Source organism: Physcomitrium patens, chromosome 11 (assembly GCF_059467195.1).
Source record: "Physcomitrium patens ecotype Gransden chromosome 11, ASM5946719v1, whole genome shotgun sequence".
Taxonomy (NCBI): Eukaryota; Viridiplantae; Streptophyta; class Bryopsida; order Funariales; family Funariaceae; genus Physcomitrium; species Physcomitrium patens.
In genome coordinates, this window is record NC_143420.1 from 17,115,631 (window position 1) to 17,142,743 (window position 27,113).

Below are 27,113 nucleotides of genomic sequence, written 5' to 3' on the forward strand. Positions count from 1 at the left end.
TCTTATCATCAAAGAATTTTTAAAAATTTTCAAATATTGTTCTAGTACCATGCAAATTTAATAACATAAATTATTTTGAAAGGAAATAATTTATAATATAGTTTAGATTACTATGTCAAACATGATATATAGCTATATATAAATATATATAAATATATACATACGTACATAGACACATAAGTAAGAACCTCAAGCACTTTAAAACAATTTATTCTACTCAAAAACATATATTTTGTTATCTGTTTTTGTAAAATTTTAATATTTGTCTAATTATTGCCTTAAAAATATCATTTTTTTGTTATTCAAATAACACTCAAAACTAAATGATTGTAACATTTTTTTTTACATATGTAAATCTGTTTTAAAGAAAAAAATTCATAAGCTTTGGTATTACAAATCATATTATTAATTAATATTAATTAATCAATCAAAATATTCTGAATTCAAATTTTTAAAGAATCTATTATATGAAACAACTCAGGGGATAAACAAGAGGAGACAAAAATCCTCTTTATTTTGTTGCATACCTCATTGTTTTCATCAAATGTTTTCATGAAAAGTGAACCAAAGTTGAGTTCACTCTTAACTTTATTCAAGTTAGTCAACAATCATGGGGCAACTCTCTTCATTAACTCACATGTCTGCTTTATTTTGGGCTTGTCCCCTAATCATCAAAACAGGCATTTGCATTTTGCACGAGGAGTTGTGGTGACTGAGTTGGGATTTAGGGCAAGATTCACTCACTTTTCCTGGAAGACTTTTGTACAAATTTATATATAAAATGGTGCATGGAAAGAAAGGGTTGTGGATCAAGCTGTCAAGCCACCCACAGTCAAAATTAGCATGTGGATTTCTTATGGGAAGTTGAGTAGTGTGATATACTGGTACTGATGGACCTTGAAATCTTCAGAAAATGATTTGAGTCCAAAACTATGTGCATCATTGATTGTTTTGCAGGTTGGGTGCTAAAGTAGCATTACTACAAAAGTGGAGAGTTACAAATTTTCCTCTTAAAACTTTGAGAAGCTGTATAATGGCAATTTTTTATTGAATTTAATTTGAGATTATATTTAAGAAGAAAGAAAACATAAAAAAATAAAAAAATAAATCCAACAAAGGATTCAAAATTTGAGTTTTAGTGTCCACAGACCCAGTAATTTAAATTTTCAGGTTAAATTTTTATATAGTTATTGATTGAGTAGCTTTTGAGCCAAGGCCATAATATTTCTTATGTACAGGGCTTGATAGAAGTTTAAATTAAAGATTTAAAAGGTGCCTTGTCTAAAAAGGTTTTCATTGACTTCTGTAAAATCATGTTCTGATCAAAGGTATAATCATCTTCTGTATAGGTTAACGTCAACTCTAATTCACACGCATGGCCATCTTACCTCAAAGGCACATGAATTGTATGATATTTCTATGTTTGGAGAATTTTTTGGTTCAATGGGCAAGTTTAAGAAGTAAAGATTTTAGCAAGATTGTCAAAGCAGTCTTTCATGGTGGTAAATAAGTTGCATTTATTGGAAACAAAATAACATTTCAGGTTTTTAAACCATTTACATATGCGCTTCCATCAAGGTTGGTAAAATAGAAGTTTCCACTCTTGCAAAAACTTATGAAATAGTGGATACAATGTATGTTGTAGATAGCTTTTGTTAGTTTCTTTAGTGTGTAGGATGTAGTTGAGACTGATGTGGTGCTGTACATATTTATATTATGCTTGATCTACAGCTACCGTGGAGACAAACAAGGAAGAGCAATATAAAAGCCAGCAAAAAAATGTGGCCAACAGAATGGATTTCAACTAGTAAATATATATATATATATATATATATATATTTTTTCACATAAAATATTTTTATCAATGATAAAAAAACTTGTAAAAGTTGTTATCCTTGTTTGTTGTTGAATTTGCTACAATTGATTAAAGTAAGAAATTTTTACTTAAAATTATATAAGAATCAATTTCAAATCAATTACTATATATATATATATATATATATATATTGTAACAATCTAAAGTATTATTATTTTTTATTTATAGTGTATTTAAGTAGATGGATTTATGAGAGTTAGAAGTACTGTTATAAGTTACAAAATTTATATTTTTAAGAATAACAAAGAAAGTTTATAAGATCTATGATTTAGAAGCAATACAAATTTTCATACATAAGAAAGAAAAGAAAAAAAAATATTTAACATAAAACATATTTCAAAGTTTGAATGAATCAATGAATTAATAATATGAAACTTAGACAATTTTTATGTAGGTTTTATATAATTTGGTGTGGCCATTAAATAAATTATTATATAATCACAATTCTTGAAGATTATATATATAATTTACCTAAAAAATAATAAAAAATAATAATAGATAATGATTAAACAATATAGGTGCATCTATTTTTTTGGTAGATATTGAAATTTATAATCTTAATAAAATTATTAGCAATAGCATAATTTATATATATATATATATATATATCATTAAAAATATATGTATCAAAAGTTAATAATATAATTAATAAAAAATGATTTAATTTAGAAATGTTTAAAAAAAATCTAACTAAAATCTTTAAATGAATATTGAACATAAAGTTAGAAAATTTAAATAATATATATTTCAATAAACTAAGAAATAAAAACTTAAAATAACTATAATATAGAATTTACATTATTAGAGTTTATAAGCTGAAATAAGATTTTAACTTAAAATGTAACCCAATTGGATTGTGATTTTTATATATCTTAGTTAGCAAAAAATTAAATATCATATAATTTAGTAAAAGTGATAAGATATTGGAATGCAATATTTTAATGTTATAGTCGAAATGAATGAATGAGTCAATTAACTAAGTTAAATGATTTAAATTAAAGAATAGAAATATAAAAGAGATATATATATATATATATATATATATATATATGTGATCTTGTATTGTGATTTTTGATAGGACACATATCTAAATTTGATATATAAGATACAAAGAATATTTTTCTTTGAAAATACATTATTTACACAAAATAATGAGTAATTTTTTATTCATTAAAACCAACATCAATTTTTACATCAAGCTTTGTTCTTCATCCAAGGATTATTCTTGCACAAGTACGAAAAATATACTGCACCATGTAACATAATAATCATTAACAATACATCTCCAATTGATATTGCTATATTCCATGTGACCTCCTGTAGTAAATTAGCTAATAACATGTCTCTTATTTTAGTGCATTTTTTTCTTTCTTTGCTTTAAGAAAAGGTGGTGGTTGAGAGGGAGACAATGAATATTTTATGGAAAAATAGGTTGCAAGTTGATTTTTTAAAAAATAAAATATTTTTTTTCAAAAATTACTTAATTTAATATGTTTTCTTTTATTTATTTGAAAGTTTAAAATATTTTTTCAACTTTATCTTTTTTTAGATGAGTACTTGGATTAAATATCAGGTTTCCAAATACACCTTAAGTGTAGAAGTGCTCTTTTTAGTCAATTTAAGTTGTGTAGAGGTTACATAGGGAGTAGCAATATCAATTGGGGATGCAGAGTTTACAATTGTCTATAATACTATAAAGTTTGGTATGCATAGAAATATGTTTGATGTGTTGTTGGCTATAATAAAAAAAATTAAAAAAAAATAGTACTGTTTTGTTCAACAACTAGTTTATTTCAATCACCAATTAATCAAATCATAGTCAAGTTTTGGTTTTTCTAAGCATTGTGAATTTTGTAGATTAGTACAGTATAACATATTTCTTTACTTTTGATTCCTTCAGTCACAGTGGCCTCACTCATATATATATATATATATATATATAGTCTGTGTGTACTTGCAGTACAATTCATTGCAATATGTGTATATATGTATATATACATGTGTTTTTTTGTTCTTTTATTTTTTTACATACAAATACACCTGAATGCAGCAGCAGAGCCTTCGTTCCTGGAATTGCTAAGGTCTCTTAACCAAAGCCACAGTGACGAGATGAGGAGGTTGTAGTCATCGGCGGAGACATACAATCACATCATTCGGGGAAATAAAAAATAAAAATAAAAAGAAAAGAAAAGAAAAAACAGAAGACAAAAAAAAGAAAAGAAAAAAGGGACGGGGCGGGCGATTCCAAGGCGATGCACACACACACACACAAAACGAATGGAGGACGAGAGCAACAGAGCAACAGAGCTACGACAGGTGATCGGCACAATGCATCTCTCTCTGGTACTGTATCGCGGTGGTGGGCCTCGATGCGGCCGTCTGTGTCGGGAACGCTGACACTTAGCTGTGGTCACATCGACCGAGCGAAGTGGGGTCCAGTCAGACCAGGCGAAAGGTGACTCTGGCTGACTTGCAGGCTCGAATCATCCCGAATGATTGGAATGTGATGTGGAAACAGCGCGAGGTGGTGGGGGGGGGGGGGGGGGGGGGGGGGATGGTCGACCACAATCGAATGAGGAAACGAGGGGATTGCAGACACGATTTCGGAGTGTGGGGTGCGCAACGTCGTAGAGTCCAAGGCGTTGGACTCCGCCCATATGTGTTGGATCTGACGTTGCCAAGCCCCTTCCCCCCATTGAAAGTCAAACAGCAAAGGATCCGTCGCGTTACCCTATAGAGTTAGGTCCCAGTGAGATCGATGGGGTGGGTTTTATTTCATTCCGGGATACTTATTTCCTCCTCGCTGTTTGTTTGGGGATCTGCGTGGCTGAAGCTTAAAAACGGAACCAGTCGAGCATGCGGAGCACAGTGCAGAAGGTGCGATTGGTAGCTCATTAGTGTTGAGATTAAGAGTGAAGCGAAGTCTCAGTGATCACCACCACACCGCAAGTTTCTACAGCAGCAGCACGGGAGCTTTCGCTCAGTCATCGCTGTGATTCTCATGGCTGCTTCCGAGATATAGAGAGCAAGAGAGAGATAGCGAGAGAGAGAGGGTGCAGTGTGCGTGTACGTGTGCGTGTGCGTAAATGTCTTTGTGAGCCTGCTCATAAGTACTGGACTGTACGAATTAAACTTGACATTCTCTCGGAGCTTGAGTGATTTCCGACGAGAAATTCTCGCTTTCGAGAGCTGCCGAATTGTCTCAGCATCTCAAGCCACGGAACGTCACGTAAAAGGACTTTCGCGCTGTTTAGGAAACAGTGAATTTTCAAATTTAGCCCTGGGAGAATCAGATTAAGACCTTGAACCTGGATTTAAATCTGAACTGTGGGCTGAGTAGATCATGTGTTGGTGTGACTTTCATTGAGGAAGTGGAACACAATAACACTGGACTTTTTCGGTATTGGACGACGACAGAGGACCAATCTCGCAGGTATGACTCTACAACCGCGGAATTCCGCCTCCCAGCTGTTGGAGATGGAGATCGTTCGGCAGAAGCTGAAGGAATTAGTGAGCTTGGGATGGACCTACGGAGTACTCTGGAAGATTGGGCCTGATCGCAGGTACTGTTCTAATTCTCGAAATTCCACTATAATACTGACTTTTTGGATCATGAATTGTATCGAGGTGAGATTGGCGATGAGATTCCCTGGTGTATGTGTGCAGGACCCCTGTATGGTATCAGGGCTATTTCAACGAATCCATGCAGGTCGACATTAGTCAAAAGCAGCAATTTGAATCCGTGTACAGACACTGTCGGTTTACACCGACTAGGCCAGGGTGCGTCCGAATCCCAAACCCATCCACATTTGGATTTTGTGGGTTTGGCCAGGTTCAGATACCAGTTCGTCTGAAGCTGAAAAGAATTTGTAGTCTATTCCAAGTAAAGGAATGCGGCTGGTAACAAATCTTCCGTCAACTCAATTCAGGTACGCCTACATAGCTTGGCATCGGCAAGCTCCGTGCTGGTGGACAGGACATAGCGAGCCGGTTCTCACCGACGAGAACAAGGAGATGTTCTTAAGGGTATGTCTTTACAGTATTGAATCAATTTTACGGACACGGATGACGGACTCATGAGGAAGCTTGTGGCTTTGAGAGTAAGTTTGCATTCCAACGTGCCTTTATCAAGTTAGTGCCGGAAATTCTTTCTGACTGACGTTTCTCGCTCATTGTGTTATTTGTGTCCCTCGGTTAAATCTCTTCAAGCAAGCTGGAATTCAGGTAAACCTCGCCCGTCACCAGCCATGCGAATCTGTGACTCGGTTGTAATTCAATCCAATAAGAAATCGAAGCAAAAGCAAAAATCCCTACCAAATTTGCATACACAGTGGGTTGCATGGTTACAGAACGCGTCCATTTTTAAACCTCTTACACAGAACTTCGGTGCCTCTGCAGACGCTAGTGTGCTTTCCAGGACGCGCTAAAATCGATGGGAGCTGCTTTTGCATCGAAATAGCCTCGACCTCACTGGTACCAACCCCTAAAGCAATTTGCATGTCAACAACTGTCGGTTGGGTTTGAACAGTTCATAACAGAAGTATCCAATCGTTGAGTCCGTCACTTTAGACCATTACCGAAGCAGCGATGGCTTGTTCGCGGTGCAATCACCTACAGATTCAGAGGCGAATTCGCTGTAATGTGAGCTTCTTCAGGTAGAGGTCCCTAAAGTAAAGTTTTGCGAAACGCCCATTTGTTGCCCACTTTTAGTGTGTCTGTTTAGCCAAAACTTCTCCGAGGTTGGAAACGGCGTGTTCCTCACGCCATCTTTTGTCACGTCAGTCATCTCGGAACGTGTTTATTTTTCAGCACATGCCCTAATCCTCTTAGGAACCGGTTCTACATGTCCTTTAGGTGTCCAAGTTCTGTCGGAGTAGATAATATTTTTGTCTTGTGATCTACTGTGTATGAAGCACAATCTTATCTGCCGTTTAGTTTCGAATCAGGGCAGAATGGCTGCTGGCTGAACCCTGCTTCTTGGCGCCTCCCTTGGAAGACCGCCCTGTCCTGTCTTATCGTGGCAATTCCATCCAGGACCAAGTTAAGCAAATTTTAAAGAGACCGTGATTTGGGGTCTGAAGGCACTTTTTGGACACACTAATTACTCCGAAAAATGTGAGGAACTTGTTTCAGTTAAACGTAAATCTGGAAACTGTTTGATATGTACATGTTCAAGCACCTTCCTGGATTCGAAGTCATTATATTCAGGAACTGGAGTTCAAGATCTGTTTCGATCTAAGCAGCCGAATGCCGAATTTACATTGACAACTTTTTTGGTTGGACGTTTTTTATGATGGCTTGAGGTGGTTTAGTCGTTAGGGGGCTCCGACTGGGTCCTTCGTTTGAATACACTAACGCCCAGGAACTCCAATGCTACCTCGGAAGGATCTCTTCACTTACTTTTCTGGCTAGGCGGAGCCAGGGGGAATTGAGTGTCTTCGATCCCTTCGATTGAAATGGAAACATTGGTTACCTTCTAATTCCCTTGAGAGTGCGCCAGTGGAGTGTCGAAGGGCTGGCGGGTCAGAGTGCAGTGTCAGGTTGAAGACATTATTTTGGAACTAATATTTAATTTGGTCCAGGATTGAGAGCAGCAAAGCCGCGTGTGTAACCTTTGAAAACCTGTAAACCTTGAAACGCTCACACCAATAGTATGACGCATCTGTACCATTTTTAGAATAAACAGCCGAGGGTTGTCGACGTCCTCTTTTTCTCTTCCCAGAAATTACCATATACTCTTGGTGCACTCTGAGATGCCAGCTCGTCGACCTTATTGGGAGAAGCATCCTGGACTGTTCACGTGAAACCCTGATTCCTATTCTTCCAACTGATTCCTCTAACTCAGCCAAGCGTGGAAGTTTTGAGAAGTCTACGATCATTAGGTGAAGCAGGAGAAAACGAGTGGAACGGTGATGGTTAAAGACTTCCAGGACTGACCGATGCGCAATTCCTGGAGCGCGTTACACGGTCTGAATTGTTCTGAGTTCGGGGTTGAAGTGGACTCTACCGCTAAACTTTGGCTCCTACTACCATAGGAGTCGTGAACCACCCAAGACGTTACTTGCATTTGAGATTACTTCTGCATAATTCCAGTAATTTTGTGACGGGGTGCAATGCAGAAATCGATCATCGCTTTTCGGCAGTCATGGTAGATTGTAGTGTGGACTTGCAGGTCAATCGATTGCTCGAAACTTTTAATTTATGATTCGGACTTGCAATATGACCGAGATGCTGCCTCATGGATTGTTCTGAATTTTAGATTTCGGGCTCGATCATTCCTGTCGAACTAAACGTTTTGGTGATTGAATTGGTATTTTGTTAGCTGGGTCACTTGCAAAAATATAATTTCGTGAACTTTTTCATTAGGTTTCGGATACCGAAATGTATCGGAATGCGATTCAACATTTTATCGACGAGTCCATTGGACCTTACATGTATGGCCTTGCACCGCCTTCGATTCCAGCAACGTCGAGGAATTTGCTGCGGGAGCTTGCAGGAACTGTATTGGAGGACGTTGTTCAGACTTCACCCGCCATGGCGATTTCAGGGAGTCAGTCTGGGCTATTGGGGAGTTTACCACTAACAGCAGCTGGTGTCGTGTCCGTAGAATTAGCTCATGAGAACTCGGCACTTTTGACCGGCATAACGACCAACGCTACAACTGGGTTAGACGAAGCATTCGAAGCCATGCAGTATGGCAACATTGTGAGTTCGGAGGAGCCTTACTACCATTGGACCATGCCAAGAAGCATAATCCCTTATGAGGACCAATCTGCTTTGATTCCATTCCAGGACATGCCAAACAATCCTACTAGCCTACTGGATTTCGAAATGCTCGGACAGCTTCATTCCACAGATGGAGCCGAGCTGAGCGGAAAGGAACTTCAACAGAGAGTCGCTCTAGAACGGGCACCAAAACAGATACTGCCGTCAACTACGACGGGATACCCCTCAAGCAATGTGTTTGGCAGCTCCTGGAAAGGTAAAGAAATATTAGAAGCAGAGAATTTGGAATTCGCGAAAAAGTCTCCCGAAAGCAGATTATTGCCGCAACGGAACACATATGCACTAGGAAGATTAGCATTAAGCTCAAGTCAAAGTGTTCTGGCAGAGCTGCCTAGAGTGGATTTGCAAACTTCTCCAGCGGTACCTAGTATATCGAATCTTGACACCCAAATTTTGCCTTCCGGTTGGAGCTCCATTCATCAAATGCCGCTGTGGCATAGTCTTCGATCTGCCTTTCGAGCATTCGGGCCTTTACGATCCTCCACATCTTCTCGAATCCGAAAATTTCCCAAAAGGCAGCCTCTAATTCATCAGTGGGTAATGAGAAGATTGCCTAATTGGGAGACACAGCGAGGACGGTCTCAATCGGATCAGAATCAAAGAGGAGTTGGATCTGGTAATTCCGATGCCACGCTTGGAAACTATTATAACCCCAGAAGCCCGAACTCCGAGGCGCATAGACGAGCGGAGCGCACGCGGAGGGAGAAGTCCAAAAAGAAGCTGGATACTTTGATAAACATTGTGCCGATTATCACTAAGGTAAGCGAACTCAGAATCTATCCGTATCGAATCCTTTTCAACTTTTGAGGCAGAACTTCACTGCGACGTCATGGGTCACCTTTGCTTTGAATCTTTAACTTAGTTCTTACGAGATAGGCAGCTGCTGTGGAATCGGAATCCTTTCAGCTCCTCGAGAATGCTGTGAACAGTTTTATGTCTGAATTCTACTTGACGTCAAAGTTCATTTTTACCAGTTTAGGGCTTGCGGTCCTAAACCATTATTTCCTGTCGTCTTCTTCACTATTACCTGTTTTTCATTGTGGAGTCTCACGAGGAAAATGGCAACTGTTGTGTGCTCAGCGGGTAAGGTTATTACACTGGTTGGAGGATTTGATGATGAACTCGTGGAATTTTGCAGAGGGACAAAATTTCGGTGCTCAGCAGCACCATTGAGTACATCGGGCACTTGCGTTCTAGAATCTCGAATCTTGAAAAGGAGCAAGAAGCTGCACTCGGGGCGACAGGAGCGAAAGAAGCGACGACATCGGTAGCTAAATTCAGGACGGGAAAGGAATTGGGTTCCTTCAACACGGAAATAGCTGCTGGCCCTTCGTCCTCCACAACAACGCCTGTTGTGGTGGAAGGCATACTGGGTGGTGAAACAATGAACATCAACGTGGAAACTAATTACCATGCTCGGTCTCTAATTCAATTACTGAGCATATTGCAAGAGTTGGACCTCGGGATCATCAGTGTGGCGTCCGTTTGCGAGAACGTGCGATTCCGTGCCGCCGTTTGCGTCAAGGTAGCATGCTTCATCCACTTCATTAAAGATCAAGTTTATGAGCTTATGTAAGCGAAGTCGCGTTTCTCGTCATCCGCATTGTGCGCACTGTGTGCGTGTGTGTGTGTGTGTGTGCGTGTGTGTGATTTCAAGCTCTTTCACTTGCTTCGGGAAATGTTAACGTCCAGTGCTAACAAGAGAGCCTGTACATGTTATGACGTTGACAGAATTCAAGGAAATCGAGGACGACGCCCGATAGCCTGCAAGCGACGCTCCTCCGAGTTTTGGAAGGGAACTGTGGGTCCGAGTAGTCACCGTTATGATTTGCGTCGGAGTTCATCGTGACTCCGAAACGATTAGCCATTGGATCGAAGTCAAGCAGGACCATTTGGACAGCGACGATTATGTTCGTCCGCTTCGACCAACCGTGAATATTTCATGAACGCATCAATCGCAACGGATGTCGATGACCGCTCACTTCGCCACGAGACGAAACGAGAATCCGTGCCTTGTGGTCCTGACAAATCCTTTGTTACAGCTGCGAGAGCGTAGGCTTGTGCTGTTCGCCGAGCCGTGATTCGGCGTTTTCCCTCGCCTCGAAGATGGGCAATGCTGCGACGCAAAGAATCCGCATCGTCGAAGTTGCCGAACTAGAGTTGTCCTCATCAGTCGTCGTAGTTGTGACAATGAAGTTGAAGCTTTAGGGGTAGGGCTAGGGTTTAGGAAGCAGATGGGATTAGTTGGCCATGCCATAATCCATTTTCTGCTGTTCTTTCGAATCTCACTCATTTTTTTTTACCATGGTAATTACAGCATTGATTGCTAGTATTAAAGGTCATTTTTTTATATAGTTTATTACTCACATGTTGAGATGAAGAACCTTGTCTTAGTTGACTTTGTACTTATAAAATCAACCAAGATGTCACAAGAAGAAAAGATGGGGTGGTTTTTTTTTTCTTTTCTTTTTCCTACATGGTGTGTATAGTGTTGTTACCTAAATTTGTGTTATGTTCCCCTTTAAGAGTTGGATTTCACAAAAATAATAATTAAAAGTAACTATATTTTCTAAAAATATATGTTCAATTATTTATTTGTTTGTTTTTTATTTATAAAAAATTGTTGCAGTTTTTACAAATATTTGAGTAACCACATTTTTAAATCATAAAAAAAAAAAAATGATTTGGTTCATGTCAAGACATCTTCTTATTTTGTAGTATCTTTAAAGACTGAAGTTTTTATAAGACAACTTTTTTTTCACCATGCAAGTTTTAAAAAACCTTTAAAGCACAACCTTTCAAAGTGGACTTTTAGGTTTTGGATCTTTTAATATATTAATGCTAAATTATCTTTTTAAACGAAAAACAATTATTATTCAATTATTTCAATAAATGATCAATTTTAATTGCTAATTTGTTTAAGACAGCCATATCAAAAACTTAGTTAATATGTTGAAGTCAAATAAAATAATACTGAATTAAACATGAAGAAATCATTTAATTTTCTTGATAAAAAGTACCTACAAAATGAAGATGGCCCATATTTTGTAATATCAAATTGAGTGTTTACAAACTCTTTACAAGGTAAGTTTACAACTTTGTCAAGAGTTTCTAACACTGTTGAATTAATATTGTCAGTATCATATTTACAAGTAGAAACAATACAGGCAAGTTGCAATGTAAATATTAAAGAACATATTTCCATAAACACTCATGCTATTAACATGATATTATAATGCATTATCTATCCAATTTTTTTATTTTTATTTTTAAAAAGCATAAAAGAAATAAATTATAGGAAAGAAAAGAATCACATTGTTAAACACATAACTACAACTACAAAATCAATATGTTTGTGATGTTACCATGAGGAAAGAAAGAAGGCATAGAATGTAAGTTGAGAAGATAGACTCAACTTTCTATTGATTGTTTGTGAAATACTCACCATAAATTTTATTCTTTTAGTATATATAATCTTTTCCTTTTATCCTTTTTTGCATACAATCTTACAAGCGTTATATAATAGTAACAATAATAATCCGTCCCCACCAAAATAATGCACACCTCCATTATTTCAAATGTCAAAGCTCAGTGTTTGTGGGACCCAGAAATGCTCATGGAACTCCATAAAGTGAGATCGTAGATCCCTTTCATAGTTCTCATGCATGCCAACAATCACCGTTCGATGCCTACATCACATCACGTACCGTCCGATCGGCCACTTAGATTTATTCCTGGGTCCCGCCAATGCACTGAGAAAGACAACGACGAGAAAGTAAAAAAAATTGCAAAAAGTGAAAAGTGAAAGGCACACCGACGTCGCCTCGGAGTCGGTCTCTCTCTGAGCTTCAACGCGGACATGAAGTTTTTTTTAGTTTTTCTGTGCGCGACCGATTCGCAGTTGCGCAATGAATCCACTAGTTGATGGCTTCATTCGACTGCGAAATTCTCTGCTAGAGTCGCGAGATCGCTGATGAAATGCGCGACGAATCAAGGCGACCGTGAATGAGGGGTTCATGAGCCAGCTAATATTAGTAATTATCTGGAGCGAGTCGGCAAATGGTTCATCGTGGTTGGCACTGGGAAGTGACCTCGTGTGTTTTGTGGGTCAGGTTGCGCAATATTGATCCGAAGCTGCATGGAATAGATTCGTAGATGCTGAGAAAGGAGTTTCGATGAATGGTGAAGAGCTAGGGGGGAGGGATTTTGTTCATGTGGGTTAGCCTTCAAAGTTGTTCGATTGTTGATGGTGTGCACTGTGTGGAGTTGTGTTAACGAGGATTCGAGGCGGAGCATCTGACGGAAGTGTCGGAATGTTCGAGTGACGGAGTGAGTGATGAGATCGTCTGGGATTATGCAGTTGATGGAACAGTACTCTTGAGCGGGGTCCCGCAAGCATTCTTCTACATCAGTAGGCCCGCGTCTTGGAAGATCTCGAAGCTCGTGGTGTAGTGTGGTCTCCCGGTTGTGATAGTCGGCAGAGCTTTGCGAATGAGGGGGTGTTTGTACCGACACTGGTTGGGCGTGGATGCCTTTTTAGGGTTTGATCGTTGTTGGAGTGCTGGACGAGTTTATCGCTACGTTTTTTCAATTGTTTGTGAGGTGACATAGATGCTGGTGAAGGGATTCTTGGAAGGAGTCGAGATTGAGTCTTTTGGGTTACTGTTTGGAGCTTGGATTAACGAGTCGATCTCTATAGCGATGGTGCGCTGTCAGTATTTATATCAAAGAAGGTAAACCGTGAAGATTTTGCGGAAGAGCACAGCCATCTGAGAAATGGGAAGAGAACACTAAGTTTTGTAGGTTCAATTTCAGTTCGTAGACAGGTATCTCGCGCCCTTTGTGGCGTGGACATTAATTCTTCGATCTAGTAGTAATGGTTGCGTGAACATTGACGTATTCTAGATTCAGTAGTTCCGGAAACCTAGTGAGAGCATGCAGAGGGTGTTCAACGGATCGACGTAAATAACAATCATGTCGGAGAACTGGGCTAGGTCTTCGTAACACGGAGAAGGATTTGAGGACGGTCGAGTGTTCTGGGATTATGGGTCCATACCGGGATAAGAAAAATGTATTGGTTCTAGTCGCCAGTTTTTTGGCAGTAATCGGCTTGCTGCAGATCGTGGGCTGCGGGAGAATAATGTTGCAGGGGTCCGGAGGGGGATCTACGCGCTGGAGACTGAAGCCGACCGCGGATGATCCCGAGGGCCGTGCTTGTATCAGTCACGTCTGTGTCTACTTCGACGTCACCTTCGCCAAGGAGCCCGTCGGACGCATCATCTTCCTGCTCTACGAGAAGAAAGTACTTGTCTCGACTATTCCCTCGTTTCAATGCCGTTCAGATGTATTCCTCCACTGGTTAGATTGTTGGTGACGATATTGAGGAGATAAGGTGTTGCTGGAGGTTTTGTCAATATGCATGTGATTAAATTGGATTGAGAGGAATCATCATGAGAATTGGTTGTTCTGAGGATATGAGGTTTTGGGTTTACAGAACGAGGTTTGAGTTTCTGAGCTTCGGATTCTTCCAGATGAGCTAACGAACCTGCAGCATTGCTTTTGAATTTTCCAGGCACCAAGAACTGCCGAAAATTTTCGCAGTCTTGCGACTGGGGAGCGGGGAATCAATGCGAATGGCATCAACCTTCACTACAAGAATACGACGTTCCATCGTGTGGTTCACGGATTACTGGTTGTAGGTGGTAACATAATGAGTAAGTATATATCTTTCCTTTTTTTTTTTTTTCTAGCACTTCGTCCTTTTCTATTGCCAATTTCGATGCCAACGCATGGTGGTGGGGAAATTGTGGCGATGAAATCCAGCAACTCAAGGCGCTTAAATGGTTTGCGATGACTACTTTGTGGTTGCAGGGGGAGTAGGTAAGGAAGGCGAAGTAGAATCCATTTATGGTGGTGCGTTTAAGTCCGAGAGGTGGGACGACAAGTTCGATCAGGTATGAGCAAAGATGGTGCTGATTATTATGATGGTGTTGTATTCTACACGTTTTCAAATTTTGAGTGCAAGCGGACGCTTCTTGTTAGTTGGTATTTGTTGGTTTGAAGGTTTTTGAATCGGATTGTATGTTTCCTATTAATCCAGGGAGGCCTTCTGGCCATGGACAGTATGGGCCCCAATAAGAACGGGTCGGTGTTCTTCATAACTCTGGACGCGATTCCTGAGCTCGACGGACAGTACGTCATTTTCGGCGAGGTCATTGAGGGCATGGATATCGTAGAGCGCATCAACAACAGTGTATTCGGAGAGGATGAAGTGCCCAAAATGCGGATCGTGATATCGGACAGCGGCCAATTGTAACCTAGAAGCTGCTCCGAAGCGTTAGTGAATAAACCTACGAGGTAATCCATCATCAAGTTCACCGTCGTCTCGACCTCCTCAGTTTCTTTCCAAACTCAACATTGCAATCCCTTAATTCATGGAATATAGCAATATCGACTACAGAGGCAGATCTCTGATGACTCGAAGCAGGTTCATTCCCTGCGAAGCTGCTGCTGGTTCCTGTGATCTAGGGTAAGAAATAGAATTTGTGCTGTCGATAACCGGAAGCGAAGGTGGTCAAAGCATAAAAGTCGCCAAATTAGCGATATTGCTTTGGCTCTCCGAGTTTGTTTAGCAGACAGTTGAATAATTACATCTTGTGTATCTTCGTCCCCGAATGGTCCCTTTGGATCTTTTGTTTCATGAATTTAATTACGTCATGAACGATTTCTGTGTCACATTCCCATTTTACCCTGTTGTGTGAGCACTTGTTGATTGTCAGTTGTATCGTTGCGTCCTTCAGTTGGATACCCTTGTTGCCGTTATAGTTACCTTCAAGGGCCGATGCGCTCACACGACACCTCGGCCGCGCACCTGTTGCAGCCGAACTCCATCAGTTCCCGAGTCTGGAATATCTTGCCTCAATGGATGTAGTTGACTGACTGTAATATATGGCTTGGTGGATTCAATGACGTGTCCTGGAAAGTCTTACAACTAAGCAAGATTGTAACCGCTTCAACTGCTAACTGTCATGACGGATATCCCACGAACTTAACTTCTTTTGGAAAGGTAAGGTCTCCTCCACTGGACTACCATTTTATAGACTGAAAAACAGCACACGTACATACGACTTGTGGCGTCCAACAGCTTATGCAGAAAATTTCGGCAAGAGTTAGCAGATTGTGTACTATACTCGGAACTAATAATCCGTGGTGAGAAGTTAGCACCCTACATTGCACATAATTACTGATCAGGTACATTGCTGTGCAAAGAAAGATTTTTTTAGATCTGAACTTTTGGTGGCGATGGCGAGAGCCATGTTGGCTCCGTCGACGTCCCTACTCACAATTTCGACTCTCGTACTAGTGACTCTGTTGTTGTCAGCTGTCTCCACTGCTGTGGAACAAGTGCCGCAATCGGAGGCTGCTGTAACCACGGCCAGTTCCAATGAGGAACAACTCTCCGAGGTTCTCAACACAGAATTCCAAGGAGAGGATGATGGTATCGTTGACTTCGAGATGTTGGAGGCCGATGAGAAGGTCGAAACCCCTCCACCACATTGCAAGTGTCCGAAACATCATCACAAACACAAGAAACATCGGCTTCATATTCCTGTAGAATTCTCGCACCGCGATGTGGAAGAACTGAATGTTATCCTTAACGCGGAGTATCTAGAGGCCGAGTTTTTCCTGCATGCTGGATATGGCTTTGGTCTCAACGAATTCAATGGAACATCTGTGAATGTCACCGGTCCTCCACCTATTGGCGCCCAGAAAGCCCACACTGGAAGATTCATTGAGCATCTCGCGAAGGAATTCGGCCTCCAGTCTCTCGGTCACATCAGGTAATTTGCCCTAACCACAACACGCAACACACGAATCCACATTCCACTGGAAACACGACCTCTCCGATGCTGTAAATGGTCTAAACAATTCTGCGGAATTTAATAAACACATTAGTACCTATTCATGCAAGAAAAACAAATGGTTCAAGCGTGCCATTTCATGCTCACAATCTGGTGGATGGCGTCTTGTATGATTTACTGCTTGACAGAGAAATCACGGCGAAGTTGGGAGAGAGGTCCATTGCAAGGCCGCAGATTGACATCAGCCGCAAAGTGTGGGGAGGGCTCTTCAACGAAGCGTTTGGGAGGAAGCTCAAACCGGCATTTGATCCATACACCACCGGCAACCACTTTCTGCTAGCGGCATACATGCTCCCCTACGTCAGTTACACAGGCTACGTTGCACTGAACATGCACGCCCAAGGCAACTCTGCAAGACATGTAAGATATATATATATATATATATATATATATATACATGAGAGTACGCAATTTTGATTTCTGCATACAAGCTGAATCTTATTGTTGCATCTTCGAATACTATAAACTAGTTGCGCATGTGGTGATCGATGGTCACCTTTCCCTTTTTTTTTCATTCCTTGCAGTTGGTGGCGAGGCTGGCGGGAGTAAAAGGGGCGGAAGATGCTTCCATCCGCACGGTGCTCTACCAGCGCCGCAGGCAAAAGGTGGAGCGTTACAACATGACTGTGGGCGAGTTCACTTCTGTGTTGTCCGCTTTACGAGAGAAGCTCGATAGAGACAATCAAAACGTCACCGACCCTATGACGAACGACTCCTTTTCTCTCCCACCCACCATCGACGAGGGCATCCTGGTGCCTGGAAATGAGACTCCCGAGAAGCTCCTCACTGGAAACATCGTCACTGTCAATGACAATTCTTTGTCTATGGGACGCACTCCTGAACAGGTGATTGATTGCTCATGATATAACCCCTAATTTCTACTAATTTAGAGCCCTTTTTCTGAAGCACACCGTAGCTTCTGTCGTACATTTCATGCTTATGCAAAAGATTTTATTTATATTTATTATTATTGTGCGGGTGCAGATCCTGCAAGTGCTGTATGGAACCGGCAATGCCTCCATTCCAGGCTTATTCTTCCCCTTTGGTGCCAACGGGAAGTTGGCAGCCAAATACCTTTCGGCACCACCATCGACGTCGTAGTCTCTTTGTCTTCAGAGACAATGATCCCGAGTTTTCAACGATACTATTTAGTTTACTAGCAACTGTAACCTTTGATTAGCACATCACATGGGATCACGTAGTTGATGCACTTTTTCTATGAATTTCAGTTACTTAGCATAAAACCGTCAAACCCCATATGCCCAATTCTTTTTAAGAACGGAAAGGAAGATTTGGGTACTAAGGATATCTTGTGCAGAAGTTGAGAAGCCACAAATTTTAAATCCTTTTATTGATCAAAATTTAGAATTCTTATTAAGAGGCACCTTATACTTATATTCAAGGGACAAAGTGAGAGGCTGCAATTTATAAATATTTTGATTGATTGAAATCAAGATTTATTTTTTTATTTTTTTATTTTTTAAGAATATATTTTTTTTCCTACATGGCATGAATAGTGTTGTCTCCTAAAACTTTTGTAGAACATATCTCAAAGAGATGGTTTCTACAAGAGTGCAAAAAGTTATATTTAAACTTTTGTAGAGCATATCTCAAAGAGATGGTTTCTACAAGAGTTCAAAAAGTTATAGAAAAAATGCTTAGAATAACTATTAAATAAATATATTATATTTCTAATAAATGTTAGAATGAAGATATGAACTAACTTATTTAGACTTATAATAAAACAATGATTTGGTCTATTTTAAGGTCTCTTCTTATATTGTATTAGATGAATCTGTGTCATTGTCACAAAAAGTGTGACTCAAATAAAGTTAATTTTAAAAGATACATTTGTGAGATCAAAGAATATTTTTCAAATACAAATATAATACAATACAAATAGAAAGAAATAAAATATACAATGGAGCTTTCAGCTACAAAGTAAGATAGGTAAACTCGTGCCATTGTCATAAATAATATGCAAAAAAAGTAATTAATTTTATTCAAGGAACTACTTGTGAAAATATTAAAAAAATCTTAAATTACATAAAAAATCATAAAAGTGTACTAAAATATTTAAAGATGTACTACAGTCAATAAATAAATAAATATACATATAAATATAAAATATTAATATTTATCTAATTAAATTTTTTGGAAAAACAATATTCAAAGTGGAATTTAAATTATCATTTTTAGGAAGAAGAATCTTAATAGAATGGAAAGAACTGCATTAAGAGAATGCTACATAAAGTTGACTATGGAAAAAAATAGGTTGTTGTAGATCTAAACCAACATGTTCATTGATTGTCCTTGGAATTTGTTAATTGTTATTACAAATGCAAGACAGATTGGAAATTACTTTCTCTTTAGAATGAACAAAAGTTCTTTTGTTGTGGAAGTTAATGTAATTTTCAAAATAAATGCCAAGTTTCTAGCAAATTTTCCTCTAAGAATTCTTGCTTGAAGAACTTAATCCATTAATTGCATAATTACTAATAGAATTCCATTATAAAGTCCTTGACAAGTAGTAATATTTCTTAGTAGCATCACTAGAGTTAACTTATCCAACATAAATAAATACACAAATTTTTAAAAATAAAATGAGGCACATCTTTGAATACACCAAACTTTAAGATTGGCAATTCAAACCACACATATTAATGCATTATTTGTACAATGGGATATTTGATTTTCATTCCTTTGTTTTTGTTTTTGTTTTTATTTTTTTTAAATCTTTAAAGGACATCTTAATTATTAAGTATTTTAAACAAGTCTATAATTTCATTATTTGTCTCTAATATCTTAATTCTAAATTTTTAGAATAAAATATTAGTTTTATTTTATGTGTATGATACATTAGATACTCAAATTGTTGAAAATCAATAATTTATTTTCAATGAATTATATTATAATTTCATTATTTTTCTCTAATATCTTAATTCTAAATTTTTAGAATAAAATATTAGTTTTATTTTATGTGCATGATACATTAGATACTCAAATTGTTGAAAATCAACAATTTATTTTCAATGAGTTATATAATACTTTCAATGATTTTTTTGTATATTAATACATAATTTATTCTTATGTTTATATGTGGATGTTTGTATATATCTATAAATATAGGTACATATGTGTAAAAGCAACTACAACAAATAAAAATAAACATATGAATAATGAGAATATATTCAAGATTTGTATTTCAATAAGATTTCATAATTAAGGTTCCATTGGTTTGAGACTAATTTTTTTATACTTGTCGTGTAAATTCACCTAACTACTAGCAAAACTTAAAACCTCAATTATTATCTACCTTGCAATTTGATTTTGATAGAAATGGTACTGACAAGGTTGATTTGCGACAAAAGTTACTTGAAGTTTGGATAGACTTGAGCCATCACTTTGTATTTGATTTTGAATTGAAACCCGCCAGCACCAATTGCAAAAGAGTTTCCTAATCGTCTTGTTAGTAATTAATTGTACACCTTAAATATTGCTCCAAAACTTTCTTTATATGTTCCATTTGTCAATTAATTTAAAGATGAAAGGTCAAAGATAGCTTCATATCTATCTTTAGAATTTCAAAAAAGAATTTTTTAAAATCTTAATACAAAATGAATCTCTCTATTCAATATAATATCCTTCGACAATCCATAATATTGATAGATATTGTCAAGAAAAAGCTTGGCTATTTCTTTACTTATAATAGATTTTGTATATAGTACAAAATGTGCCATCTTTGTAAAATGATCTACTATTACAAATATATAATCATAAAAATCTGAGATTGAAAGATCCGTGATAAAATCTATAGAAACAAAAGACTATGATTTTTTTGAAATAGGTAATGGCTCAAGAAGTCTGTAAGGTCAATGACAAGGAGTTTTTGATCTTGAGCAAATATCACATGAATGAACAAAATCTTTGACCACTTTCTATATTTGGGCCCACTAAAAATCACTAGATATCAACTCTAAAGTCTTGTTTTATCCAAAATATCTAACTGCTGGAAAATTGTGGCATACTTGAAAAACACGTAAATGTACTTTTCTTTCAGGAATATATAAGTATCTTTTGAAATAGAGTAGGTTTCTTTTTAATTCAAATTTGAAAGCATCATGAGACTTAGAAGAGGGATTCTCAATATTATAAATAAGAAGATCAAAAGACATATTTGATTGAATTTGTTTGACAAAGATTGAATCAAAAGTCAATATTGATTTTACTAATCAAAAATAAAAATGCTTGAGCTTCAAGAGAATCATTCTTTGTTGATCAAAAGATGCATATCTTTCTTTTGGTGCACGATAAGAATGTCTCAAAAAGGTGCTTAACAAACCTTACTATTTTTTAGGTTGATATATGATCTTGAAATCAAATCTTGATAAAGACATGCTCCAACAAGCATGGCAATGTTCCAAAACACATACTGACATGAAGTATTCAAGATTCTTATAATATGTATATATGGTGACTAGACTAAAAGTGCCTTCTAAATAATGATGTCATTCTTAAAAAGAATCCATATTTGCAAGAAGCTCTTTATTATGGATCTCATAATTAATCTCGGCTATTGAAAATTTCTTAGAATAAAAAGCTATTGTATGAAGTTTATCATCTGTTTCCATTTGTGATAATACAAAATTCAAAAGAAAGTATAATATGTTTTTTTTCCATAAAAGATGCCTTCAAAAAGCCAACACAATACAAGATTGGTGTAGAAACAAAGATTGTCTTAAAAGCTTTAAATGCTACTTCTGCTTCTTGATTCCAATGAAGTTTATTTTTACAAGCCAAACTTATAAGTAGAGCTGCAATTCAAGAAAAGTCCTTGATGAAGATTCAATAGTAGTTAGCAAATCAAAAAAATATTGTATATTTCATATAATATTTGAGATCTTTTAATTCATAATAGTATGAACTTTCTTAGAATCCATCATAAGTCCATTATTTGAAATGATGTAACCTAAAAAGTCAACTTAAATAGTATAGAATATATACTTTTTTTTTTTATCTTGGTATAGATTCATGCATCTCTTAATTTTTGTAACACATGAAAAACATGAAATTCATGTTCTTCTATGTTCTTAGAATAGATCAAAATATCATTTAGATAACAGACAACAAAATCATCCAAAAACTCTTAAAAAACATCATTCATAAGATGATGAAAAGCTATCAATGCACTTGTGAATCCAAAAGACATGACATTATATTCAAAATGTTTGTATCTAATTCAAAATACAAGCTTCCATTCATCTCCTTCTTTAATGCATACCAAACTATATGTTCTTCGTAGATCTATTTTATATAGATCTTAGCTTGATTCAACTAATCAAGAAGTCTAAATATTAAAGGTAGTGGATACCTAATCTTGATGGTGATCTTGTTGAGTCCTCGATAATCAACACACATTTACAATGATTCATCTTTTTTCTTCACAAATAGAATTAAGACTCTTACAAGAGATCTGGAATGACATATGAAGTTTTTGGCTACATTTTCTTTAAAATATTCCTTAAATTTAGCCAACTCATTTTGTCATAAATTGTAGATTTGTCCAAATAGCAATTGTGTTCTTTTTTGAAGATTAATTGAATAGTCATAGAGACTATATTCTAGAAGAATATCTGAATTTTATTTTTCAAATACATCTTGAAATTCTTGATATTGACTTAGAATGCTACTTGAAGTCTTTGCAGCATTAGAAATAGATGTGGCATAAATGGCATAAGGTAATCCTTTTTTTGTAGCAAAGAAGAAAGCTATTGTATGTATAAACACATATTTAATTGTATTAGACTTGTGATTTTTTACTTCATTAATTACATTCTTAATTATATTTTTAGAAAAATCAAGAATACAAAAAATCGAATCTACTCAAGGATTATATTTTTTTAACTACAATAAATCTAAAATAATTAGATTGGAGGAAGATCAAATGATATTAAATACCTTAAAATTATTATAATCATTAGTTATTACTTCTACATGAAAGACTTTGTGAATAACATCTCCAGAAGATAATAGACAATTATCTATGACTTTTATATGAATAAATTTAGTTTTCTTCACTAAAGATATACTAAGCCTTTTACCAAATTCTTCATCTAAGAAATATATTGAAGCTCTTGAATCTAACAACAGAGAGGCTTTGTAATGTTTAGTTCCTAAAATACTATTTAATGTAAAACAAGGAGACGGTTCTGAGGAAAGAATAGAACCTTCATTAGGTATTATACAAGGTTTCAGCCACATAATCTCTATTCTAGCTGGACAAACTTATTTTTTGATATATTGTCTTCTTTGATATTTGTACTACTCATTTTATAATTGCGTTGATTCTTTGGACAATGTTGAGAAATGTGATTAGATTTTCCATAATATAAGCAAAATCCTTTCAAACGGCAATGAATCTTTTCTTGCTCAGTAAGAGATTTGAAACATATTGCATCAATTTTTATATTTTCTACTTCCAAATGTATGTATTGAAGAGGCATTGGTGTTGCCATTGAATTATAATAATATTAGAGCTCACTTCTCTAACTCTCAAATTGAAATTTGAAAAGTCAATTGTTACACTTTATAGCAAAGTCAATTGTTTGATTCAATATTTAAGGATCACGTTGTCATGATGTAACATGGATAAGAAGTGAAAGGGTGAAGAAAATATCATGTTTTGAGGATCTCACTTCAAAAATATTGTAGCAAATTATCTTAGAAAAATAGATGTTAGTCAAAAGATAGAAAAATTAAAGGTGCCAATACTACCTATTTAAAAATTATGCTTCTATTTACTTTGTAAGGCCATAAATAAGGCAAAACAAGGTAGATTAGAAAAATAAAGGATATAGGCATATGTAGGGAGGAGTTAGGAGTGCAAATTAGTAAAAATTACCTCAAGAAGACAAAAGTTGATACCCGGAGAGGGCCGGTTATGAACCAGGGACGAAATCAGACCTTGAAGCACAAAACCGAGTCTTGACGACGACTTCGGAAATCTTTGGCAGATCGGAGAGTAGGATTTGATAGAAGATTGGATAGGGTTTCTATGGACGTTGATTTTGGGTGATTTGGAGTTGATATGACTTTGAAAGAGCTTTGCAAAGTCAACGTTTGTTTTGGATGATTTGGGTTTTGTGAAATAAAATATGGTTTATGATTTGGGTGATTTCAAGAGTTTTGTAAGCGATCTACAGATGAAATTTTTTGGGTTTATGGTTATATTTGTGTTTAATATGTGTCGTGAATTTGAACTTGATCTAACGGTTGAATTGAGGAATATTGAGGTTTAAGTGGATCAAGGTCTCAGAAAGTAGAATTTTAGGTCCAATGGAGATTTTTGACATTTCTTGCAATCTATTAGTTGGATTGGAGTGAAACTTACATGAGAGGATAATAGACTTGTTTTTCTATGTGTGTGAGAATTTTGAGATCAATCGAATGGTGTAAAGGAGAGATATTGGCTCTAGAAGATTAGCATCAAGATTAGAGAAGGAGGCTGGCCAATATCCGAGCACATTTTTGAAGTTATGATCAATTTGGGAACTCCGATCCTTTTCAATATTTTTGTGCTTGTTTTGAACTTAGTTTTTAAGAAGTGTGAGTTAAAATCAACGGCTTATTCATTAATTATTGAGGTTTAAATCTACTATAGGAATTATTAGGATTAATTTTAGGATTAGGATTCGATTAGGATTTGGTTTAGGATTTAGGGTTTGGATTAGAATTTGATTTAGGGTTTAGGATTTGATTAGGGTTTGAATCAAGGTTTGGTTAGGGTTTAGTTAGGGTTTGATTTAGGATTTGGTTGGAGTTTGGTTTAAGGTTTGTTTAGGGTTTGATTTAGGATTTGGTTTAGGATTTGATTAGGGTTTAGGCTTTAGGGTGTGAATTAGGGTTTAGATTAGGATTAGGATTTGATTAGAATTTGGTTTAGTTTTTAGGGTTTTTTTAGGGTTTGGTTTAGGATTTGGATTAGGGTTTGGTTTAGAGTTTAGTTAGGATTTTATTAAAGGTTTAGGATTTAGTTATTGTTTTATTTAGGGTTTTGGGTTTGATTTAGGATTTGGTTAGAATTTGGTTTAGGATTTGGTTGGGGTTTGGTTTAAGGTTTGTTTAGGGTTTGATTTAGGTTTTAGGATTTTATTAGGATTTAAGATTCAATTAGTTTTGGCCTAAAGTTTTAATGAAGTTCAATAGGATTTTAACTAGAATTAAATTAAGATTGAATTGAGATATATTTCATTGATATTTGTGATTCTTTTAATATTTATTTAAGAATTCTTATTCTTTTTTTAAAATTTCTTTGAGGTTTTTTTGAATTTTATTAAGCTTGCTTAGTATTATTATGGTCTAATTAGAGCATTGTTAGTATTCTATTAGAATTAGAATTTTGTTATTGCAATTTCTATTCATCCTTCCATAGCCAGGTGCCCGAAGCATTCTCAAGCAAGACTTCACGTATTACGACAACGTAAATTGAGAATCAATTTCTTTACCTCATATTATAATCCATAAAGAATTTGGCTAATAAGTGCACCATCATCTCACTTGATATCAATTACTAGTTGTCAAAATTATAAAGCATATAATACTACGGAACAATTGTCTTGTCACAAAATATAGATCTTGTTGGTTGCAATACAAGTTACATAATATTCTCTATACATAGATCAAAAATCCACCAAAAAAGCCTCCATATTATCTTGTATTGGATCTCGTCATGCAAAAAAGGATGAAAACCACAATAATGTTGAATCTAAAAGACGTATAGCAATTAATCTAACTTAAGATCTTGAAATTGGATAGCTTTGGACTTGGAGTTCAATCATAAATTGTACTTGATTGATAAATCTTTGAAACTTCAATCTCATGCCATCAAAGTTCTCAAGTAGAGCAACTCTTGGTTCTCTAGTACTAGAAGGATGTTCCATTGTAGGAGAAGAGAGATGATTTGGTGCAAATATTGAAGCAACTTCAATCATATCTATATCTTCACTTCTTGCCATTTTTCTTGGTCCTTGTGTGGTAAATTAAATTCATACATCGCAAGCATTAATTCCTTCAATTGCTCTTACATTTGTACTATTGTACTCTTTATTTCAACAAGCTCTGTCATGATAATACTTAAAAATGAAATCTAATTTTATTCAAGTCTTGTAGAAGAGAGGACTAGATATTAAAGAATATATTAAGAACAATATGAGCTTAAAAGAGGATAATCCGTAACTTCTAATATGCTTATGCCTTATTTAGAAAAAGAAGTAATCCACTCTTAATGAAGAAAAAACAGGGCTTTGATATTGTAAGTATACTCTTATCAATCTGTCAGCAACAAGAATTTAATAAAAATAAATAAACAAGTATAACAAAATAAAAATAAAGAAGTATGTATATTAAAAAGAAACTGGAATGACTATTGCTAGAAAACAAAGAAACTAAAGATTCTTGAATCTAAACTAGAAGCAAGAAAAGAATTGACAAGAGTGAAGAGGGCTTCACTCTTGTCTCTATATATACTATCTAACTAAGAGCTATGTAGCAATATTCTATACAACCTCTTATATGTGTTGACTTTATAAGACACATAGTTTAGCTTACAAAGCAAGTTTTCTATATGTGCACCACATAGGTAGCTTGTTCTTCAAGTTTCTAACATATGTAGTACATGGCTAACTTGTTGACCACGTTTTTAATCTAAAAAGTCAATTGTAGATACTTATAAAGTCAAAGTAGTGTCTATAAAGCTTCTAAAAAGCTTCTATAGAAGATACTATGGAATTGACATACTTTTACCTACTTTTATCTAATCATATAGGTAATTATTGGTTTACATGTGTATTTCTATGATACATATTATCAAAGCATGGACCATATGATTGTAACATTGATTTTCAAGAAGGAGCTCAACCACCATTTGGTCCAATCTACAACTTATCATAAAATATAAACTTTTGGCATTGAAGAATTACATCAATGAAAATTTTGTAAAGAAATTTATTTGGCATTCCAAATTTTTCAACAAGTTTACTAATACTTTTTATGAAGAAAAAAGATAGATCTTTGTAAATATGTCTTGATTATTGTAGCCTTAATAAAATAACAATGAAAAATCACTCATTACTATTAATATCAAGAATTTTAGAGTAACTTGATTAAGCCAAGATCTACACCAAAATAGATCTCCATGGAATATACAATTTGGTGCAAAAAAAAAAAATGAAAGACAACGTTTCAAATAAAGTATGAACATTTTGAATATAATGTCATACTTTTTGGATTAATAGATAATCCAATTATATTCCAACATTTGATGAATAATATTTTTAAAAAATAATTAAACAAGTTTATTGTTTGTTATCTTGATAATATATTAATTCACTCTAAGATTCTTCAAGGACACAAAGAACATATGAGATTAATCTTGTAAAAGTTACAAGATGCAAGTTTATATGCCAAATTTAAAAAATATATATTCCATCAATAAAAAATAGAATTTTTTAGATATATTATACCAAATGAAG

At 35.9% G+C, this 27,113-nt stretch overlaps 3 protein-coding genes across 5 annotated transcripts; all 3 read left to right on the forward strand.

Moving 5' to 3' along the window:
* The first annotated feature begins 4,605 nt into the window (after positions 1 to 4,605).
* On the forward strand, positions 4,606 to 11,117 carry LOC112288996 (uncharacterized). 3 transcript variants are annotated; one of them, XM_024533849.3, is made up of 8 exons: positions 4,606 to 5,439; positions 5,543 to 5,656; positions 5,806 to 5,902; positions 6,086 to 6,100; positions 6,275 to 6,349; positions 8,243 to 9,421; positions 9,801 to 10,187; positions 10,394 to 11,117. In XM_024533849.3, exons 1-8 carry the CDS (start codon positions 5,312 to 5,314, stop codon positions 10,475 to 10,477), a joined length of 2,079 nt encoding a protein of 692 aa, XP_024389617.1. In that variant the 5' UTR covers positions 4,606 to 5,311; the 3' UTR covers positions 10,478 to 11,117. The 3 variants fall into 3 exon arrangements, with proteins under 3 accessions (XP_024389617.1, XP_024389618.1, XP_024389619.1); XM_024533850.3 differs by lacking the exon at positions 6,086 to 6,100 and having other exon boundaries at positions 4,674 to 5,439; positions 5,806 to 5,976; XM_024533851.3 differs by lacking the exons at positions 4,606 to 5,439; positions 5,543 to 5,656; positions 5,806 to 5,902; positions 6,086 to 6,100; positions 6,275 to 6,349 and adding an exon at positions 7,881 to 8,048.
* A 1,408-nt stretch (positions 11,118 to 12,525) lies between these two features.
* LOC112288156 (uncharacterized) lies at positions 12,526 to 15,408 on the forward strand. Its single transcript, XM_024532041.3, has 4 exons — positions 12,526 to 13,964; positions 14,235 to 14,376; positions 14,534 to 14,616; positions 14,763 to 15,408. Exons 1-4 carry the CDS (start codon positions 13,707 to 13,709, stop codon positions 14,976 to 14,978), a joined length of 699 nt encoding a protein of 232 aa, XP_024387809.1. The 5' UTR covers positions 12,526 to 13,706; the 3' UTR covers positions 14,979 to 15,408.
* Positions 15,409 to 15,711: 303 nt separating this feature from the next.
* LOC112288155 (ferritin-like catalase Nec2) lies at positions 15,712 to 18,034 on the forward strand. Its single transcript, XM_024532040.3, has 4 exons — positions 15,712 to 16,503; positions 16,713 to 16,944; positions 17,109 to 17,429; positions 17,569 to 18,034. Exons 1-4 carry the CDS (start codon positions 15,965 to 15,967, stop codon positions 17,683 to 17,685), a joined length of 1,209 nt encoding a protein of 402 aa, XP_024387808.1. The 5' UTR covers positions 15,712 to 15,964; the 3' UTR covers positions 17,686 to 18,034.
* Positions 18,035 to 27,113: the final 9,079 nt, after the last annotated feature.

Coding starts and splice junctions, on each gene's coding strand:
- LOC112288996 (XM_024533849.3), top strand. CDS start 5,312: ATGACTCTACAACCGCGGAATTCCGCCTCCCAGCTGTTGGAGATGGAG. Junction 5,657..5,805: donor TTTACACCGACTAGGCCAGG/GTGCGTCCGAAT, acceptor AACTCAATTCAG/GTACGCCTACATAGCTTGGC. Junction 10,188..10,393: donor GTGCCGCCGTTTGCGTCAAG/GTAGCATGCTTC, acceptor TGACGTTGACAG/AATTCAAGGAAATCGAGGAC.
- LOC112288155 (XM_024532040.3), top strand. CDS start 15,965: ATGGCGAGAGCCATGTTGGCTCCGTCGACGTCCCTACTCACAATTTCG. Junction 16,945..17,108: donor AAGGCAACTCTGCAAGACAT/GTAAGATATATA, acceptor CATTCCTTGCAG/TTGGTGGCGAGGCTGGCGGG. Junction 17,430..17,568: donor TGGGACGCACTCCTGAACAG/GTGATTGATTGC, acceptor GTGCGGGTGCAG/ATCCTGCAAGTGCTGTATGG.
- LOC112288156 (XM_024532041.3), top strand. CDS start 13,707: ATGGGTCCATACCGGGATAAGAAAAATGTATTGGTTCTAGTCGCCAGT. Junction 13,965..14,234: donor TCCTGCTCTACGAGAAGAAA/GTACTTGTCTCG, acceptor TGAATTTTCCAG/GCACCAAGAACTGCCGAAAA. Junction 14,377..14,533: donor TGTAGGTGGTAACATAATGA/GTAAGTATATAT, acceptor TTGTGGTTGCAG/GGGGAGTAGGTAAGGAAGGC.